The following is a 19,364-nucleotide window of genomic DNA, read 5'->3' as shown; positions in this document are numbered from 1 at the left end:
TTTATTTGATCAGAAATACAGTAAAAAAAATATATTGTGAAGTATCATTAAAGTTTAAAATAGCTGTTTTCTATTTTTTTTATTTAACATTTTTTTATGTGATCTATTCCTTATTATGGCAAAGCTAAATTTTAAGCAGCATTATTCCAGCCTGTCATGTTACATGATCTTTTAGAACTCATTTGAATATTTTTTGTGAAAACTGATATGTGCACTGATCAGACAACATTATGAAGTGAATAAAACTAATTATCTTGTCATTACGGCACCTGTTAGTGGGTGGGATGGATATATTAGGCAGCCAGTGAATATTTTACACTCAAAGTTTATATGTTAAGCATGAAAAATAAGCAAGCTTAAGGATTTGAGCGAGTTTGACAAGGGACAAATTGTGATGGCTAGACGACTGGGTCAGAGCATCTCCAAAACTGCAGCTCTTGTGGGGTGTTCTCGGTCTGCAGTGGTCAGTATCTATCAAAAGTGGTCCAAGGAAGGAACAGTGATGAACCGATGACAGGGTCATAGGCCAAGGCTCATTCATGCACGTGGGGAGAAGTACAAAAAGACGAGCTGTAACAGAGCTGTAACTGTAACTCAAATTGCTCAAGAATTTAATGCTGGTTCTGATAGAAAGGTTTCAGAATACACAGTGCATCATAGTTTGTTGCTTATGGGGCTGCATAGCCGCAGACTAGCCAGGGTGCCCATGCTGAACCCTGTCCACCGCCAAAAGCGCCAACAGTGGGTATGTGAGCATCAGAACTGGATCATAGAGCAATGGAAGAAGGTGGCCTGGTCTATTGAATCATGTTTTCTTTTACATCATATGGATGGCTGGGTGCATTTGCGTTGCTTACCACAAAGCAAAAATGGTTTAGGAATGTTTTGAGGTGTTGACTTGGCCTCCAAATTCCCCAGATTTCAATCCAATCGAGCATCTGCGAGATGTGCTGAACAAACAAGTCCGATCCATGGAGGCCCCAGCTCACAACTTACAGGACATGCTGGGATATGGGATAAGGGATATGCTGCTAACATCTTGGTGCCAGATACTACAGCACACCTTCAGGGATCTAGTGGACTCCATGCCTCGATGGGACCGGGCTGTTTTGGCAGCAAAAGGGGGACCAACTTAATTTTAGATCATAATGGTATGCCTGATCGGTGTATATATATATATATATTAGCCTGACAAGCCAGACCCACATCAAGATGTTTGGTCTGGAAACTCACCATTGACAGGGCTCTATCCGAGGGGCGGGATAAACGGTTGTCTTTCAAACTCCCTCTGCACGCGATAGGATAGTGCTACCACCAACTAGAGCAACGAAGGTGAAACAGAGCTTGTTGATAGATTAAACATTCGCCGTATCCGGTCGGCAAAACTCTGAACACATCTTCCCTTTTTAAGAATGACTTCAGTGCCGTTGTTTGTTCTTTTCTCAGAGAAAAGCTTAACTCCAAGTCTTCCAGAATCGCAGTCAAAGCTGATTCGAATGACCGCCATTGGCCAATTTCTGTGTTTACTAGAAGCACGCAAACACAACTCGGCTGTCGTCATTATGGCCCCGCCCACCAACTCTATACACGATGTGATTGGCCCGGCAAGAGTTTGGCGTTTACAGCTCAGAAGGGTATTGAGAGTTGCTAGAAAACACTCGCAGGCAGATTAGATTTGCTGCCACTAGGGTGCGTCTAGACTTCTAGGCTATATATATATATATATATATATATATATATATATATATATATATATATATATTTTTTTTTTTTCAAGAATGTTTTTTAAGAATAGAAAGATCAAAAGAACAGCAATTATTTGAAATAGGAATATTTATAATATAGTATAAATGTCTTTACTCTAATTTTTGAGCAATTAAATGCATCTTTGCTGAATAAAATTATTAATTCCTTTTTAAAAATCTGACAGACCACAAACATTTGAACTGTAGTGTATTGTATCAGTTTCTACTGTATATCATTTTTTTGCTCTTTACTTACAGTTAGATTACACCTCACATCATTAATTTCTCATTTAAATGTATTATTTTAAAACATTTAATACCACTGTTAAATCACACAGTACAATATAATACATTATAATGAAAATAAATGCTGCTGCTACGCAAATAGCATATATTAAATTACCCGTAGCAGATCTATATAGGCGGAGCTATGAAAGGTGGGACATTTCAGAGGAACACTGAAAGTACGCTGCTAACTGCTACAGAAAACATAGACCAACTACTTAAATGTTGCGCAGCAAGCTCATTGGCTACAGATTTATTGTTATTGGCCCTAACATGAAAATAATTAATTGAAGTGAAGTGATATTGGCTTTAAAAACGTCACAGTTCTTGATTCTCTGTGCGAGTGCACAGCTGAAGTGAGAAATAAATGAGATTTGTCTGCACACACCCCAACAGATGATGATCTATCCTTGGACTGTGTCAAAGGTCAACACTGCAACTTCGCCTGCCCAACAAACTTGTTTACAGACCAGACCTTATATTGACTGATCAAAGTCCACAAACAATTGCCCCTGTGAGTAGCAAAACTGTTTTATAATCCATTTTTAATCAAGAATGTTTTTTGGTTTCACTATAAGTGCTGAGCCTAAAACCTGCATAAGACCTTTTTAATTCATGTTTTACCGAGAGGTTCAAGAGATTTAATATCCTTTAATAACAATAATAATTTTAATAGTTCACAATATAAAGTAATACTCATTAGTAATGCTCAAAAGAACAATTTGCCAGGAAGGCACACCATTGTGGAAACGAGCTCAGGTAGGTATCCAAATCAGAAATGTATGACTTCTGTATATAATTTCAGTTAGAAGCAGCGAACATACCTGGCAGTAAATATCTGCTCGACTGCCACTCTGGCATATCGGTCTTTAAGGCTCCATGTATCCAAGGGTTGTTCAATTATTGTCTCATTTTCAAACAGAGGTAATGCCACTTGAGTGTAGCATCCTTCATGCTTCCTGGTGAGTGAACATTTTAAATATTTCAGTGAAGCACGAGACGTAGGCCTATAGAAAACCTCAGGATATATGGCATCAGATGTGTGTTTTGACGTAATGGTGATCTGTATAGTGACACACACCTATTAGTATATTGATTAAGGACGCAGGGAGGGCAGCTGGGAAGGTCGAGGCCTGGTTCATCAGTGCAGCCCATGTCATTACTATAAGGAATACCGAAGTAATAGTCGAAACCTGTGTGAACACACAAAAGCTTATCCTTTTAAAAATATTCAAAATAAATCTAAATGTAATTTAATTAAAGGGGGATTCTATTTGTCAATACCAAAGTCTTCTTTAATTTTTAATATATATATATATATATATATATATATATATATATATATATATATATATATATATATATATATATAAATAAAATGTTATAATTTATAATTTTATGCCTGATATCTACATTGTTTATGAATACATTTTTATTTCCCAGCAATTCATCTTTAAAAATATCATGCATAATTACAATAGTTTAAAATGGATTAAAAAAGGAACAAAATGTTACCTCTATGAACAGGATTGTAGGAACCATTGTGTCCAAGATGCCATTTTCCTGTTTTAAAATCAATATAAGCACTATAAATAATTGGGAAGGAAATAATATGATAAGTTCAGCTCAGGAGGCTTATTAGTTGCCATGGCTACAATGCACATTTGTTAATCAGGAACTAATCACAACACAGTGTTGAGCTCATTGCACTCAGGAAGTTAATCATGTTGCTTTCTGCATGAACTCAAGAGATTCTGTACTTACCGATCATGGCTGTATAATAACCTGCGTCGTGCAGGAGCTGAGCAAATGTTGTCTCATTGAGTGGCAGTCCTGCAGCCGACTGCACTGCAAAATTATGAGTGACTCCATTGCGCAGCCCGTGTCTGCCAGTCAGGAGGGCAGCGCGTGACGGAGAGCATGTGGAGGCAGGAGAGTGGAAGTCTGTGAATCTGCAAATCACCAGACACAATCGCCCATAATTAAACATAATCAGGCACAAAAGTTGGCAATGTATAGCCAAATTATAATAACACTACCTTTTGCCCTTCAGCTTTAAAGCGTCCAGCCAGGGTGTTGGTGTGGAGTTCTCAGGCCTGTTCACCCAGAGGTCACCCCATCCAATATCATCGGCTAAGATAATGATGAAATTAGGTCGTTCCTTCTCGCCAGTTTTGTCCTCCTTTCTAATATGGCTTTTGATATGATGAACCAGTACAGAGAACAGGAGCAGTGCACATAATCCAAACTGTGCCATTTTTAAATTCTAAATCAAAAAAAGAAGAAAAAAGATGAAAACATTTAATTTATGATATATTTGGCAGTGAAAAACTCTAATAATACTCTGATTGCTACTTCATATTTTAATTAGACAGGGGTTTCTTTGGCAAGTATATAATAGTAAAAAACACACAAAAAATACATAATACATAATACACATATTATATATATCTGACTTATATTTTTTAGGTGTTTGATAGAATGTGCAATGTAAATTACATAAATGTACATCCATCAGATTTATATTTATGAGATTCTTTAGAATGAAAAGTGCGTTATAAATAAAATCTATTATTATTATTATTTTATAATATATATATATATATATATATATATATATATATATATATATATATATATATATATATAGGGGTCAAACTAACAGTACACTATAATCACATTCATAAAAAAGTAACATCAACTGTATATTAACCATCTTTATTTAAGTCAAAAAACTATTATATGTTAACATTTAACATTACTTAATAAACCTAAATACATTAATTTATACCAACAAAATTCTTTTTATGGGTTAAATTCGGTAGAAATAGCTTAGAGGTTGCCACTTTTTCACAGCATAAGCCCTCTGGAAGTCTCTGAGGAGAGTCGTTTCACTGTTGGCTTGAGATCTTATTGGCTTGTTAAGAAACTTTACCTAAGACTCAAGACCTTTTATATCGTTCAGTTCAGTCATTCTTGCAGTTCCCACTTCACAATGTAGTTGGGTAGACGAGACAGGCACACAACATGTTCCTTTGACATTCCAGCACAAGGGAAAGGGGGGTTGCTGGTGTGGCCTTTCATTCAACACTGACTGTAAACCAATCCTCAACTTACTCAACAGCTGTAACCTCCCACCATAGAGGAGCTCAGTGTTTGAGACAGTGGAAGCACCACATGGACTCTTGGCAGTGGACACACACCACACCACAGCAGAAGAGCACCAACATTCCCCTCACAGGTAAGAACTCTTTCTTGTTCTGGTTGTTAAATGTTAGAGTGTATCAATGGTTGAGTGGCTACTTCTACAAAACTCCAATTAACATTGGTCAGTTTGGCGCTCCATACATAATAGTGTTATTTATCATAGAAACGAACACGTGGCAAAGAGCCGAGAAAACATGTTCATGAGAGTAGCTGGGGGGGGGGAGAGAGAGAGAGAGAGAGACTGTTAATAACGTGATTTAGTGATTTAGGAAAAAACAATTTTTAAACGAATTACACTTAATATTGACTTATTTTTTATTTGGGAAAATGTCATTCCACAAAGGATTTACAGCAGTGACGTTGTCGAGAAAATGGTATGGTTAGGGATTGGAGCTGTCCTCGAGCTGTCCTATTAGCTAACACTGTAAAGACTGAGAAAACATGTAACAAACTTCAGCATAGAAATTAAATATATATTATCTATAATATAAAAAACTATAATGACTTAATATAATACCATAAGACTCATTACTGCTCACCTAATGCCGAGCGATGACTTCTTTGAAGGTATTTCAAACGTTGTTCTGCTGCCTAAAAGAGCATCAGTTTGTCGAGAGTCCCGCCGCCTCTCTCATGACGTAACATCCCTCTGGCAACGCCACTCGCGCTACTCGCCTAGACCCTATTGAACCAAAGGCAGCATACTACAGCTCTTCCTTCTATGGTTTTTCCTAGTCCTGTAATTCGGAGGCGTGTAGGCTAGAGCAGGGGTTTTCAATCTTGCCACAGACCCCCAAATATGATCATCCCTGTGTGGGGCCCTCATGCTAAAATGTACAAGGCATCTGTCTTTCATAAACACCCAAATCATACACAGAAAAAATATATTATAAATCTTAAATTTGTTTGTTTACATTGTTATTTTGTTCTACTCACTGTAGTAATGTGTTGTTAGTGCTGTCAAATCTATTAATCTCATCTAAAAATGGGTTTATAATATGTGTGTAACATATAATTATTATGTATAGGCTACACATACATGCATGCATGTATAAATTTAGGATTTTTTTATATTTATGTATAAAAATATCTATATAGAGTATATAAATATATACAGTATACATCCAGATTGTCAACACTTGGTGAAAGGTGTTTCACCTACTTCAGGAGGTTTTATATCATGTTTTTTATTTTTATAATTAGATTAATTTTTAAACCCTGTTACCTATGGAACCATTTTCTACTAATAACATTTTATAAACATGTAATTAAACATACAAGTAAAAAAAAAAAAATATATATATATATATATATATATATATATATATATATATATATATATATATATATATATATATATATATATTGAGGCAATATGGTTACAATTAAAATGTATGTCTGTCTCTAGCATATAACATAGTAGCTTATTATTTTTATATATTTTTAACAATATTTTGAAATATCTGTTATTTTTAAATGATGTTTAAATTTTTTTTTTAATTAATTTGGTTACATGCTTTTGTAATTTAATTATTATTTTATACATTTTTATTCAAACTTAAACTTATTTTAGTTTGCTGCCAAAGCTACATTTCTCATTTTTATTTAAAGTCGTCATGAAACGGAAGTTTTAAGAGTCTTTTCTTCCCTATTGTAATGTATATCTGAGTGAAGTGGCTTCTTAAACAAGAAAAATATGTATGGCGGGACTTGATTTTGTCCATCGGGAATTGATTGGATCGTTGTGGTTTGCTATTGCTGTGATCTCATGTGAGTGACAGCTTGCTCTGCCCTCATGCTAATCCACAATTCATCAGAGAAAGAGAAGAGATGTTTTTGCAAGAGAGAGGGAAAGTTATTTTGATTTAAGATCACTAGGGCATAATTTTTAATTTCATTGGGACTTTAAGTTTAGTTGTCTAATAATTATATTTACTGTAAGTAAACAAAAATACTTTAAGTTAACATTAACAACTCTGGTCCCTAGCATACATGGTTGCATTGTAGAGATGTTGCTTTATGAATTATAATAGATGTGTTTAAATACATTTTACTGAGTGGCTGAATATATAAACCTAATATAGCTTACATTTGTCTTTGTCATCTTTACAGGTAGCTGATCAAAATGGCACAGTGGATCTTCCGACTGAAAGGTTGCCTCGGCTCTAAAGTGTACTCAGAAGTCCCAGATGGAGGTTGGGGTTGGATTGTGGCTGTGGCTTTTTTCCTGGTGGAGATGTTCACTTATGGGGTTATTAAAACATTTGGGATTTTCCTCAAGGACCTAATGAGTGATTTTGGGGAGAGCAACAGTCGAGTATCATGGATCATTTCAATATGTGTCTTTGTTATGACTTTCACAGGTAAAAACTGTCTATTTTACTTTAAATTTTACTCAACTTACAACACTTAGCTACATGTTGACTCTTTTCTTAATACAGTATGTGTTCATTTCTGTGACTTTGGCATACATGTCTATGTTCCTTCAGCTCCTTTATCATCAGTGCTGAGTAATCGATTCGGCTTCCAGCCAGTTGTGATGTTTGGAGGATTTCTCATGTCTCTGGGCACAATCTCAACTGCATTCACCAGCTCCATCAATCAGATGTACCTCACTATTGGGATTGTGACTGGTAAGTAAAGCCTTGCACTACCAGAATAGGCCTACTTTTATTCACCAAGGAAGCATAATGATCAAAAAATGAGAGTGAAAAGTACTTCATACTTTATAATTTTGCAAAAGATTTCTATTTGAAATAAATGGTGTTCTTTTGAACTCATTAAAGAACCCTGGTTAAAAATATTAAGCAGCACAGCCCGTTTTCATCATTCAAAATTGAATACCTAATCAGCATTTATGAATAATTTCTAAAGAATTATGTGACTGGTGTAATGAAGGGGGTCCACTGGAGGCAAGTTGAAGTGTTGGACCCAAGTACAGTTTATTTACAGCGTGAACAAATACCAAACGAAACTAGACTTGACTCATGAACAGACTTAAATTTAAACAGACTTGTTAAACACTCACCAACAGCAGGTTACATAAACAATACTCGACAAGGACCATGACAAACATGAGGGCTTAATGCTGCCTTCACATGCTCTGGGAATTATCGTAAATACGAGTTTCCCAGGTAAAGATTGCACATGAACGCCCTTACATTTTGAAACTTGAACGGAATGAGCTCGTAATCACGACTTCAAAAATCAGAATTATCACATTTCCGATAGCACGTAAAGGCAGCATTAATGCACAAGGACTAATGTCTAGACAAGGGACACCTGTGAACAGTGATTAAACAATGAATCAATGACAACATCTCACAAGTATAATTTTAATTTAATTTTGTTACATTTATAAAGCACTTTTCTAGGCACTCAAAGCACTTTACATATGGAAGGGGGGAATCTCTTCAACCACCACCAATGTGCAGCATCCACCTGGATGATGCGACAGCAGCCATATTGCGCCAGAACGCTCACCACACACCAGCTGATTGGTGAAGAGGAGACAGCGCGATGAAGCCAATCGTATATATATATAGTACAAGTCAAAAGTTTGGACACATTACTATTTGTAATGTTTTGAAAGAAGTTTCTTCTGCTCATCAACCCTGCATTTATTTGATCAAAAATACAGAAAAAATTTAATATTGTGATATATTCTTACAATTTAAAATAATTGGTTTTCAATTTATTATACTTTAAATGATCATTTATTTCTGTGATGCAAAGCTGAATTTTCAGGATCATTCCTCCAGTCTTCAGTGTCACATGATCCTTCAGAAATCATTCCAATATGATTCATTTTCAAGGTTGGAAACAGTTCTGCTGCTTAATATTTTTTTCATAACCTGTCATTCTTTTCATAATACTTTGATGGACAAAAAGTTAAAAAAATAATAATAAAAAAAGAAGCAAATGTTTTTAAAATAGAAATCTTTTGTAACAACAATATACACTACTGCTCAGTAATTTGGGGTCAGTCATTTTTTTTTTTCATTTTTTGAAATAAATCAATAATTTTATTCAGCAAGGATGTGTTAAATTGATAAAAACTGATAGTAAAGGAGATTTATATTATTTGAAAATATGTTTTATTTCGAATAAAGGCAGTTCTTTTGAACCTTTTATTCATCAAATATATTAGGCAGCAGAACTGTTTCCAACACTCATAATAAATCAGAATATGAGAATGATTTCTGAAGGATCATGTGACACTGAAAACTGGGGTAACGATCCTGAAAATTCAGCTTTGCATCACAGAAATAAATGATAATTTAATGTATAATAAATTGAAAACCAATAATTTTAAATTGTAATAATATATCACAATATTATTATTATTGTTTTTTTCTGTATTTTTGATCAAATAAATGCAGGCTTGATGAGCAGAAGAAACTTCTTTCAAAGTAATGTGTCCAAACTTTTGGCCTGTACTGATAATCTCATCTGAAAACCAGTTGTAAAGTAACGTGTTGTTACTTTGTTACTTTTTATACACAGCAGCTAAACCATTTAGGGTAGTTAAGTAGCAATAGTTTGTAGTCGATATGGAACTTAATAACCAGTGTAGAGATGATAAAACTGGGGTTATATCTTCTTGACCTTTAAAGAACTCTAGCAGCTGCATTTTGGACTAATTGTAGCTTGTTTATTGAGGATGCAACCACCTACCAATGCATTACACTAATCCAGAAGTCATTGTCACGGTTCATGGATTCCCTGTCTCACTCTTGGGTGCGTGTTGAATGTAGGTGAGGGCGGAGCCTGGGATTGGCTCATCACGCACCTGTGGCTGATCACCTGCACCAGCTGCAACTCATCACCTTCACCCTATTTAGTCTCTCTGTTTCTCTCTTGTCTTTGTCAGAGCGTTGTTGGATGTTTCCCCTTGTGTCTCCGTGTTGGTTGTCGTTTCCCCCTTCCGTGAAACGCTGGATCCCTTCCCGGATTACCTGTACCGACCTCCCGAGTCACAGCTGCTCACAGCCTGCCCGTGTCGCCAACAGAGCCTCTCTCACTGCTCTGTCTTATCCGGACTTCTTCACTGTTCTGAGTTTTGACTTCTGTGACACTATCCGTCAAATAAACTGAATTACTTGCTTTTGAATCCTGCCTCTGTGAATCCGTTACAGAACGCTCTGACCAACCATGGATTCAGCGAGTATCAACGCCCTACTGACCAGCAGCAACGAGAGACTGGACCAGCAGGAGGCGAACTTAACTGCCACAGGACAGGCAGTACACACCTTGGTGGCACGGGTGGCCGAGCTGACCCAACAGATGCAACAACTCGTCGGTCCCACTGTGCCCGACCCACCGCCGATTCCCCACACACCATCTGCCTCGCGGCAACCGGAACCACGTCTGCCTACCCCCGAGAATTATGCCGGTGAGAGCAATTATTGCAGAGCCTTCCTTACCAAGTGTTCCTTGTTTTTCGCTCTTCAACCGCAGACTTTCAACACAGAGAGATCCAAGGTGGCATTCGTCCTCACCCTGCTCTCCGGACGAGCCGCACTTTGGGGAACGGCGGTGTGGGAGAACCAACATCCTTGCTGCTCCTCGTTCCAGACGCTGGCGGCAGAGATGAGAAGGGTGTTTGACCGAGCGGTGACCGGAAGAGAAGCGGCACGTCAACTCGCAGAGCTCCGCCAAGGTAACCGCTCGGTCTCGGATTATTCCATCGAGTTCCGCACCCTGGCCGCCGAGTGCAAGTGGAACGAGGAGGCACAGTGGGACATGTTCCTGCATGGGCTGGCTGACCGCATCCAGAAGGAGATATTCGCCATCGACCTTCCGGAGAAGATTGACGGTCTCATTGATCTTGCTTTGAGGGTGGACGCTCGTCTGAGTCGGCTGAGGTCCAGGATGGAGCCTCAGCATGGGAGTGTCGAATGCCCTCAGGCCAGCGCTACGGATGCGGTCAGCTACACCTTCGACCCGGAGCCCATGCAGGTGGGTCGAGCTCGGCTCTCCCGGGAGGAGAAGGCGAGACGGAGATCCCGTGGTCTTTGCCTGTACTGCGGCGGGAACGGACACCTGCTAGACTCCTGCCCGGTAAAAGACCACGCCCGGCGGTAAAAGGAAGGCTACTGTCGGGCGGGATCTCCGTGGAAAAGACCTCATCCTCCACTCTCCTCCCGGTGAGATTGCTGTGGGCAGCTCAGGATTATTCCAGCCTCGCCCTCCTCGACTCGGGAGCGGAAGGTAACTTCATTGACTCTGCCCTTGCTCACAAACTTAACATACCCACCATTGCACTCAAGAACACCATCTCTGTCAACGCACTCAACGGACAAGTTCTCCCTGACATTTCATTCACCACTGAACCACTTACACTGATCACTTCCGGCAACCACACCGAACGCATTTCATTTTTCATCCTGGACTCCCCTTTGGCTCCCGTTGTCCTCGGTCACCCTTGGCTGGAGTTACACAATCCAAGGGTTGACTGGGGACAAAACTCTGTGTCTGCGTGGAGTGATAAATGTTATGAGTCTTGTTTGGTGTCTGCTTGTTCGTCTGTTTCTCGTTCTGTTTTTCAGAGTGAGGCGGTGAATCTGTCTAACGTGCCTCCGGAGTACCTCGACCTGAAGGAAGTGTTCAGTAAGTCCCGAGCTGCTTCTCTCCCTCCGCATCGTCCCTATGACTGTGCTATAGATTTACTCCCAGGTAAGTCTCCGCCTAAGGGCAAACTATACTCTCTTTCTATTCCAGAGAGGGAGGCCATGGAGAAATATATTTCTGATTCTCTAGCCTCCAAATTCATCCGCCCTTCCTCTTCTCCAGCGGGGGCGGGGTTCTTCTTCGTGGGGAAGAAGGATGGTTCTCTGCGACCTTGCATTGATTACCGAGGGCTGAATAACATCACGGTAAAGAATACCTATCCTTTGCCGTTGATGTCTTCAGCTTTCGAGAGGTTACAGGGAGCATCCGTCTTCACGAAGTTGGACTTACGTAACGCTTATCATTTGGTTCGCATCAGGGAGGGGGATGAATGGAAAACCGCATTTAACACCCCCAGGGGGCATTTTGAATACTTGGTCATGCCTTTCGGCCTTTCCAACTCCCCAGCGGTTTTCCAGGCACTCGTCAATGATGTGTTGAGAGACATGGTCGACCAATTCATATATGTCTACCTGGATGACATTTTGATTTTTTCTTCGTCTCTCCAGGAACATGTTCGACACGTCAGACGAGTGCTTCAGAGGTTGCTAGAGAATGGGCTTTTTGTCAAGGCGGAGAAATGCGCTTTTCATGCACAGTCTGTTCCTTTTTTAGGGTACATCGTGTCATCGGAGGGAATGCGCATGGATCCCGACAAGGTTAAGGCTGTGATGGATTGGCCAAGTCCAGATTCCCGTAAGGCCCTACAGAGGTTTCTGGGGTTCGCCAATTTCTATCGGCGTTTTATTCGCAATTTCAGCCAACTAGCCGCACCTCTGACTGCCTTGACCTCTCCCCGAACGACGTTCAGGTGGTCCGATACAGCTGAGGCTGTATTCGCCAAACTCAAAAGCCGCTTTGTTTCGGCTCCCATCTTAGTCGCCCCTGATTCCACACGTCAGTTCGTGGTAGAGGTCGACGCGTCAGAGGTGGGGGTAGGAGCGGTTCTTTCACAGCGCTCTCCCTCAGATGACAAGATGCACCCGTGCGCGTTTTTCTCCCATCGTCTTTCTCCTGCCGAACGCAATTATGACATTGGTAACAGAGAGTTGTTGGCCGTCAAGTTAGCATTGGAGGAGTGGCGTCATTGGCTTGAAGGGTCGGGGGTACCTTTTATTGTATGGACGGATCATAAGAACCTTGAATATATTAGATCTGCTAAAAGACTCAACTCCAGGCAGGCTCGGTGGGCACTTTTTTTCGGACGTTTTGACTTTGTTCTCTCGTACCGCCCTGGGTCTAAAAACATCAAACCCGACTCTTTATCTCGTATTTTTGATGCTTCCGAACGCCCGGTTACTCCCGAGTGTATTTTGCCAGAGAAGATAGTTATCTCTACACTCACATGGGAGATCGAATCGAAGGTCAAAGTGGCCTTAGAAGGGGTAACGCCCCCGCCCGGCGGCCCACCGAGTTGTTTATTCGTTCCGGAGGGGTTAAGATCCGAGGTCCTCAAATGGGGTCACTGCTCCAACATTGCCTGTCATCCAGGGGTAAACCGCACTTGCAGTTTAATAAAGCAACGATTTTGGTGGCCACTTATGGCTCGCGACATTCGCAGTTTCGTTTTGGCTTGCTCGGTCTGTGCGGTTGGTAAGACATCTAACCAACCTCCCCAGGGGTTACTTCAGCCGCTGTCTGTTCCTTCGAGACCCTGGTCCCACATCGCTCTAGATTTTGTTACCGCCCTCCCGCCCTCCCAGGGCAAGACGGTCGTTTTGACCGTCGTGGACCGATTCTCGAAGGCAGCACATTTCATTCCCTTGCCCAAATTACCCTCAGCCAAGGAGACAGCGGTATCTGTAGTAGATCACGTCTTTCGGTTACATGGCCTCCCGATGGACGTGGTCTCCGACAGAGGTTCCCAATTTGTGTCCAAATTTTGGCAGGAGTTTTGTAAATTACTAGGAGCCACGGTTAGTCTGTCTTCGGGTTATCACCCCCAAAGCAACGGTCAGACCGAGAGAGCCAATCAGGATCTGGAGAGAGTGTTGCGATGTTTGGTATCCAAGAATCCTTCATCCTGGAGCCAGCAACTCTCTATGGTTGAGTACGCTCATAACTCGTTACCAGTGTCATCTACGGGCCTTTCGCCATTTGAGTGTAGTGTAGGTTACCAGCCACCTATTTTTCCTAGTCTGGATTCCGAGGTCGCGGTCCCCTCTGTTCACGCCTTTATCCAGAGGTGTCATCGCACATGGACCAGAGCCCGTGAGACTCTGCTCCAGGTGGGAGCGCGCACCAAGGCTAAAGCCGATCGCCACCGGTCTAAGCCTCCCGTTTACGTCGTCGGTCAAAAAGTGTGGCTTTCTACCAAGAACATTCCTCTCCGCTCCGTATCTAATAAACTTGCTCCCAAATTTATCGGCCCGTTCACTGTCACCAAGATCATTAGTCCGGTGACAGTCCGCCTCAAACTCCCTCCGGCGTACAGGAGGATTCATCCCGCCTTCCATGTATCCAAAATCAAACCTGTTTTTCACTCCCACCTTAATCCGCCAGTCCCGGTTCCCCCACCGCCGCGACTCGTAGATGGGGAACCAACTTATTCGGTTAATCGCATTCTGGATTCTAGACGGAGGGGACGCGGTTTCCAGTACTTGGTGGACTGGGAAGGTTACGGTCCGGAGGAGAGAAGTTGGGTTCCTGCTAGGGACATTCTGGATCACTCCCTTATTGATGATTAAAATCAACAGGTAAGGTCGGCTGGGAGCGTCAGGGGACGCTCCTAGGGGGAGGGGTACTGTCACGGTTCATGGATTCCCTGTCTCACTCTTGGGTGCGTGTTGAATGTAGGTGAGGGCGGAGCCTGGGATTGGCTCATCACGCACCTGTGGCTGATCACCTGCACCAGCTGCAACTCATCACCTTCACCCTATTTAGTCTCTCTGTTTCTCTCTTGTCTTTGTCAGAGCGTTGTTGGATGTTTCCCCTTGTGTCTCCGTGTTGGTTGTCGTTTCCCCCTTCCGTGAAACGCTGGATCCCTTCCCGGATTACCTGTACCGACCTCCCGAGTCACAGCTGCTCACAGCCTGCCCGTGTCGCCAACAGAGCCTCTCTCACTGCTCTGTCTTATCCGGACTTCTTCACTGTTCTGAGTTTTGACTTCTGTGACACTATCCGTCAAATAAACTGAATTACTTGCTTTTGAATCCTGCCTCTGTGAATCCGTTACAGTCATGAATGCATGACTTACTTTTTTGCATATATATATATATCATTGCATAATAGTGGAACTAATTCCATATTTTCTTATAATATTACCAAGAGGCAGCATACTGAAAAAACAGAGGGCTTAACAGAAACCGGACTGAAAATCTTTATAGTATTATTTTGTATAGATTTTTTGCAGGAAGGAGCACAATTAAGCGGACACAAATTTTTCTAGTATTTAGACATAAATGGAAGATTTAAAATGGGTCTGTAATTTGCCTATTCATTTGGATCTACTTGTGGTTTCTTAATGAGAGGCTTAATAACTGCTAGCTTGAAGGGCCTTTTGACATAATAGAGATGAGTTAATAATATTAAGAGGCATTTCTGCTACAGGTAACAACTCTTTCAGTAATTTAGTGTATATTGGATCTAATTGTTGGTTCAGATGATGTCTGTTTCTTTGTTCATCTAGCTATTAAACAAAAACATCTGATTTTTTTATGGTTATTTTCTATGAGTTTGTGGAGATGCTCGTCCCTGGCTTCTTTTAAAGCCTTTTTAAAACTTATATTTTATATCTTTCCATGAGATTCTAATAGAAAAAAATGCCCATAATGCTAGTCATTTCCTCAAGTTCATTTGTGTATATGGTACACTGCTGACACAGATCAGGCAGGTTATTTGTAAATCTATGTGGTTAGGATATTTGTACCTGGGGCCTGTACCATGAAGCTGGTTTAGCTGGCTAGCCAGATTTGTTTAAGCTTAGTTTATGCCAATCCTGGGTTTTAGGTACCATTAAAGTGGTTTGGCTTTTAGCTGTGTTCACCGCCATAGTAACTTACGCTCCACAGCTAACCTGCTCTGGAACAGGTTATGTTCTGGATAAGAGATCTCAAAATGAAATTGGGCCAATCAGCTGTGAGTAAAGTGACACATCTCTGATTCAATCATTAATAGGCACTTTGTTAAAATTAACATAAATAGCCTACATAAACTCATATAAATAAGCTTTAAAATCAATAAATAAAACTATTAAAAAAAGAAGCTTACTGAGCTTAAATGTTCGATTTTCTCTAATCAACAAAACTTTTACTTGCATTGATGTATAATATTTTTTCTTTAAGTTGTCCTCTTTCATAGACAGCTTTTTTTTTAAATTCTTAATATTTTTCAATGAGGTAATATTCTGCAGAAGAGAGAAATTAATCTCACTACTTGCGTGTGATTGGCTGTTCACTGCTGATGTCACAGCTAAACTCCTGAACTCAGGATCAAAGCCTGAGTTGACAGAGAAAACTGACGATCAGCATCATGGGACCAACAAAGCCTTAATACAATGGTTTGGTTTTGTTAACTCAAAACTAACTCCTGTAACCCTGAGTTTGTTAAACTACCATCATGGTACAGGCCCCTGGTCGATAATGTGGCACGATCTGGCAAATAGCGGCAATACACAGTATGCATGTTACAAGGTTGTGATCAGTAAAAAAAAAAAAGTGCTAATGAATAAGCCTCAGGTTAAAGGAAATGCAAATTCAGCTGTGCCATTCTGGAATAGGATGCAAAAATACAACAGTTCTGATGCTTATCACATAAGTCCTTGTATGGTTGAATTGGAAAAGTTTTTTGTTAAAGCAACTCGGATATTTTGTTGTAAATTTACAAGTAATGTGTTACTTTACTAGTTACTTTGAAAAAGTAATCTGATTACGTAACTCACACTAATTTGTTACCCCTAACACTGTCCATATCTGTTGATGTTTGTGCTTGAGAAGTACAGATAAACTGCTCCAGAATTGTCCGTAAATAAAGACATTTTACAATAAAAACTAATATTGTATATGTTTGATCGAAAAGATTGATTTACTAGCTATAAGCAAAACAAAGCAACTAATGATTTTCAGATGTTCTTTCCTCTCTGTAGGACTGGGTTACTGTTTAACATTCCTGCCAACCGTCACAATCTTGTCCCAGTACTTCAGCAGGCGTCGCTCTGTGGTCACAGCCATGGCCTCCACTGGAGAGTCATTTGCTATATTTGCTTTTGCTCCAGGTGAGGGCAGGCATGCTCAACTGCAATATAATATCATCAAATATTATGTGCTATGTTGAAACAAGAGTTTTAAGAGTCGCACATATTGTTTAATTGTTTCGGCAGCATTCACAGCTCTTAAGAACTACATTGGCTGGAGGTACACAATGGTGGTGATTGGAACGTTGCAGGGCATCACTATTGTCTGTGGGGCTCTGCTCTGTCCCATAGCCATCAAACCAAAGACCTCTCCGACAGAAACTGAGCAGAAGATCACATACTCTCTCCCCGAAGAACAAATGCAAGGTTCTGTGAGCTCTGGAGATTCAGGTGTACAGTCAGTTAATGAGCTGGAACGGAGCCTCAAATCTGGAAATGAACATGGAGAAGCGGAACCACTTCAGATCCTCCCAAAACAACAGGAAACTACGAGTAAAAATAAGCTCTTGGATTTGACTGTACTAAAAGAAGGTAGTTTTTTGTGTTATTCAGCCTTTGGTCTCTTTGCAACACTTGGCTTTTTTGCCCCACAGCTGTATGTGGTGGAGCTCAGCGCCAGTATGGGTACCGAGAGAGACAAAGCTGCCTATATGCTGTCAACTATGGCCATCGCTGAGATCTTTGGACGTCTCGCTATCGGATGGGTCCTGAACTGGGGGCACATCAGGAAGATCTTTGTACTTCTCGTATGCGTATCTCTGATGAGCCTAGTCCTGCTGTTGTTTACTGTGGTAAATGGCTTCTGGGGGCTAACAGTGTGCTGTGTGCTTTATGGCTTCTTACTCGGGAACATTGCATCCACGCACATCCCGATGCTAGCCGAGGATGATGTCATTGGGATCCAGAGGATGCCCTTGGCTGTAGGCGTCTACGTCTGTATTCAGAGCTTTGCAGGACTGGCTGGTCCACCATTAGGAGGTAAGAACAACTGAATTTCTTATATCAATATTGAAAACAGTGTAGTTTTTTCAACTTTTGATCAATTTTATCCTCGCTGAATTAAAGTATTAATTTATCACTAAAAATACTTGATTGATAGTGTATATAAAATGCAAACTTAAATAAGCAATTTACTAGAGGTGTAAATCAGACGGTTCATCAAGATTCGATACGATATTAATTCTCATAGCCAGCGATAGGATATTTTCCAAAACCTCAAAAAGTTCTGCGATACCATTGCGATACAGTTCAGGGGTATATCAATCAATATTTTGATGCTGTTATATTTTACACAACCAGTTACTTTTATCTATTCTTATTTGTTATCTACTGAAGCACAGAAATAAGTAAAAGAAGACTCAATTCAGTGGCTATTTGGGCTCTGTTTGAGAAGAGGTGCTTTATGCAAGGCAAATTATAAACTTTCGTGAAAATTCAGCTCTGACCAAATCGGGAAAGTTCCATCGACCGTCTTTCTCAAGCTCTGAAAGGTTTAAACAAGAATGCACACATTGGTGATAATACATGGATTGACATTGTGTGAAAATGTTAAAAAATGTGCCACTTAAATAGCCTATACAGGTTTCGGAACATGTTGCATCGTATCATTAGACATTAGATTGATGTATCAATCTATATCGATGTATTGTTACACCCCCTACAATTTACTGCATTTCCCCTGCAAAATATTCTAGGTGTCCTTGTGGATATTACACAAAAGTACAGTGCTGCATTCTACTCCTGCGCTGCAGGAATGGGACTAGGTGCCATTTTCCTTGGTCTTGTACGTCCAGCTAAGACGGGTCATCTGTGCACAAGGAAGGATTGTGGACGGAATAAACCCACAGTGAAGCAAGTGATCAAAGACAAAGACAGGCCGGAGGAATTCCTAGAATTAGATAACCAAGATATTAAGTCTGGAAAAAAGTCATCCTTTGTGAATTTAACTGAACTGGTCTATCAGACCTGTTGATAACATAAAATCACTTTTACAGAATATATCTGCAGTACAACTACATTATGATTCATAATAATTGCTGAAAGGGTTAGTTCACCCAAAAATGAAAATTCTGTCATGACTGACAAACAAGAACCAGAGATTTGTTCTTTTGTGTCAAGCAAGAACGGTTGAGCTACAGTTTATCATATTTTATTTGCTTTACGCATGTGCGCTGATCAGTATTTGAATAAAAGCCTACATCAAATTTGTTAATCATATAAAGTGTGTTTCTAAAACTTGGGTTAAACAGTTCAATTCATATAGCTTTCTTTCATATCTCTATGAACCAGAGTCAAAGTTTGTGGTGGAATTGCTGTTCAAAGAA

General features: G+C 40.2%; 2 protein-coding genes across 4 annotated transcripts in view; one reads left to right on the top strand and one right to left on the bottom strand.

Moving 5' to 3' along the window:
- Nucleotides 1-5,941, bottom strand: part of arsg (arylsulfatase G) — a 21,120-nt gene extending 15,179 nt beyond the window's left edge. Inside the window, exons 1-6 of one of the 3 annotated variants that reach the window (XM_067430575.1) lie at nt 5,777-5,941; nt 4,070-4,296; nt 3,795-3,982; nt 3,546-3,593; nt 3,097-3,223; nt 2,855-2,992 (exon numbers count right to left, since the gene is read on the bottom strand). In XM_067430575.1, coding sequence (XP_067286676.1) covers nt 2,855-2,992; nt 3,097-3,223; nt 3,546-3,593; nt 3,795-3,982; nt 4,070-4,287 — 719 coding nt within the window. In that variant the 5' untranslated portion in view covers nt 4,288-4,296; nt 5,777-5,941. The remainder of the gene's footprint in view (nt 1-2,854; nt 2,993-3,096; nt 3,224-3,545; nt 3,594-3,794; nt 3,983-4,069; nt 4,297-5,776) is intronic. The other 2 variants (XM_067430573.1, XM_067430574.1) reach the window with 2 other exon arrangements.
- On the top strand, nt 5,119-19,364 carry LOC137056457 (monocarboxylate transporter 7). The gene is made up of 6 exons (XM_067430578.1): nt 5,119-5,271; nt 7,350-7,600; nt 7,727-7,870; nt 16,993-17,121; nt 17,227-18,018; nt 18,735-19,364. Exons 2-6 carry the CDS (start codon nt 7,363-7,365, stop codon nt 19,010-19,012), a joined length of 1,581 nt encoding a protein of 526 aa, XP_067286679.1. The 5' UTR covers nt 5,119-5,271; nt 7,350-7,362; the 3' UTR covers nt 19,013-19,364.

The sequence above is a fragment of the Pseudorasbora parva genome, chromosome 21 (assembly GCF_024679245.1).
Source record: "Pseudorasbora parva isolate DD20220531a chromosome 21, ASM2467924v1, whole genome shotgun sequence".
NCBI lineage: Eukaryota > Metazoa > Chordata > Actinopteri > Cypriniformes > Gobionidae > Pseudorasbora > Pseudorasbora parva.
The sequence above is the reverse complement of the archived record's forward strand: the minus strand, read 5'-3'. Positions and strand labels throughout refer to the sequence as shown.

What these genes read in the sequence shown, in the direction of transcription:
- LOC137056457 (XM_067430578.1), top strand. Translation starts at nt 7,363, where the DNA reads ATGGCACAGTGGATCTTCCGACTGAAAGGTTGCCTCGGCTCTAAAGTG. An exon ending in CACTATTGGGATTGTGACTG is followed by an intron (nt 7,871 to 16,992) that starts GTAAGTAAAGCC and finishes TCCTCTCTGTAG; the next exon opens with GACTGGGTTACTGTTTAACA. An exon ending in TATATTTGCTTTTGCTCCAG is followed by an intron (nt 17,122 to 17,226) that starts GTGAGGGCAGGC and finishes TTGTTTCGGCAG; the next exon opens with CATTCACAGCTCTTAAGAAC.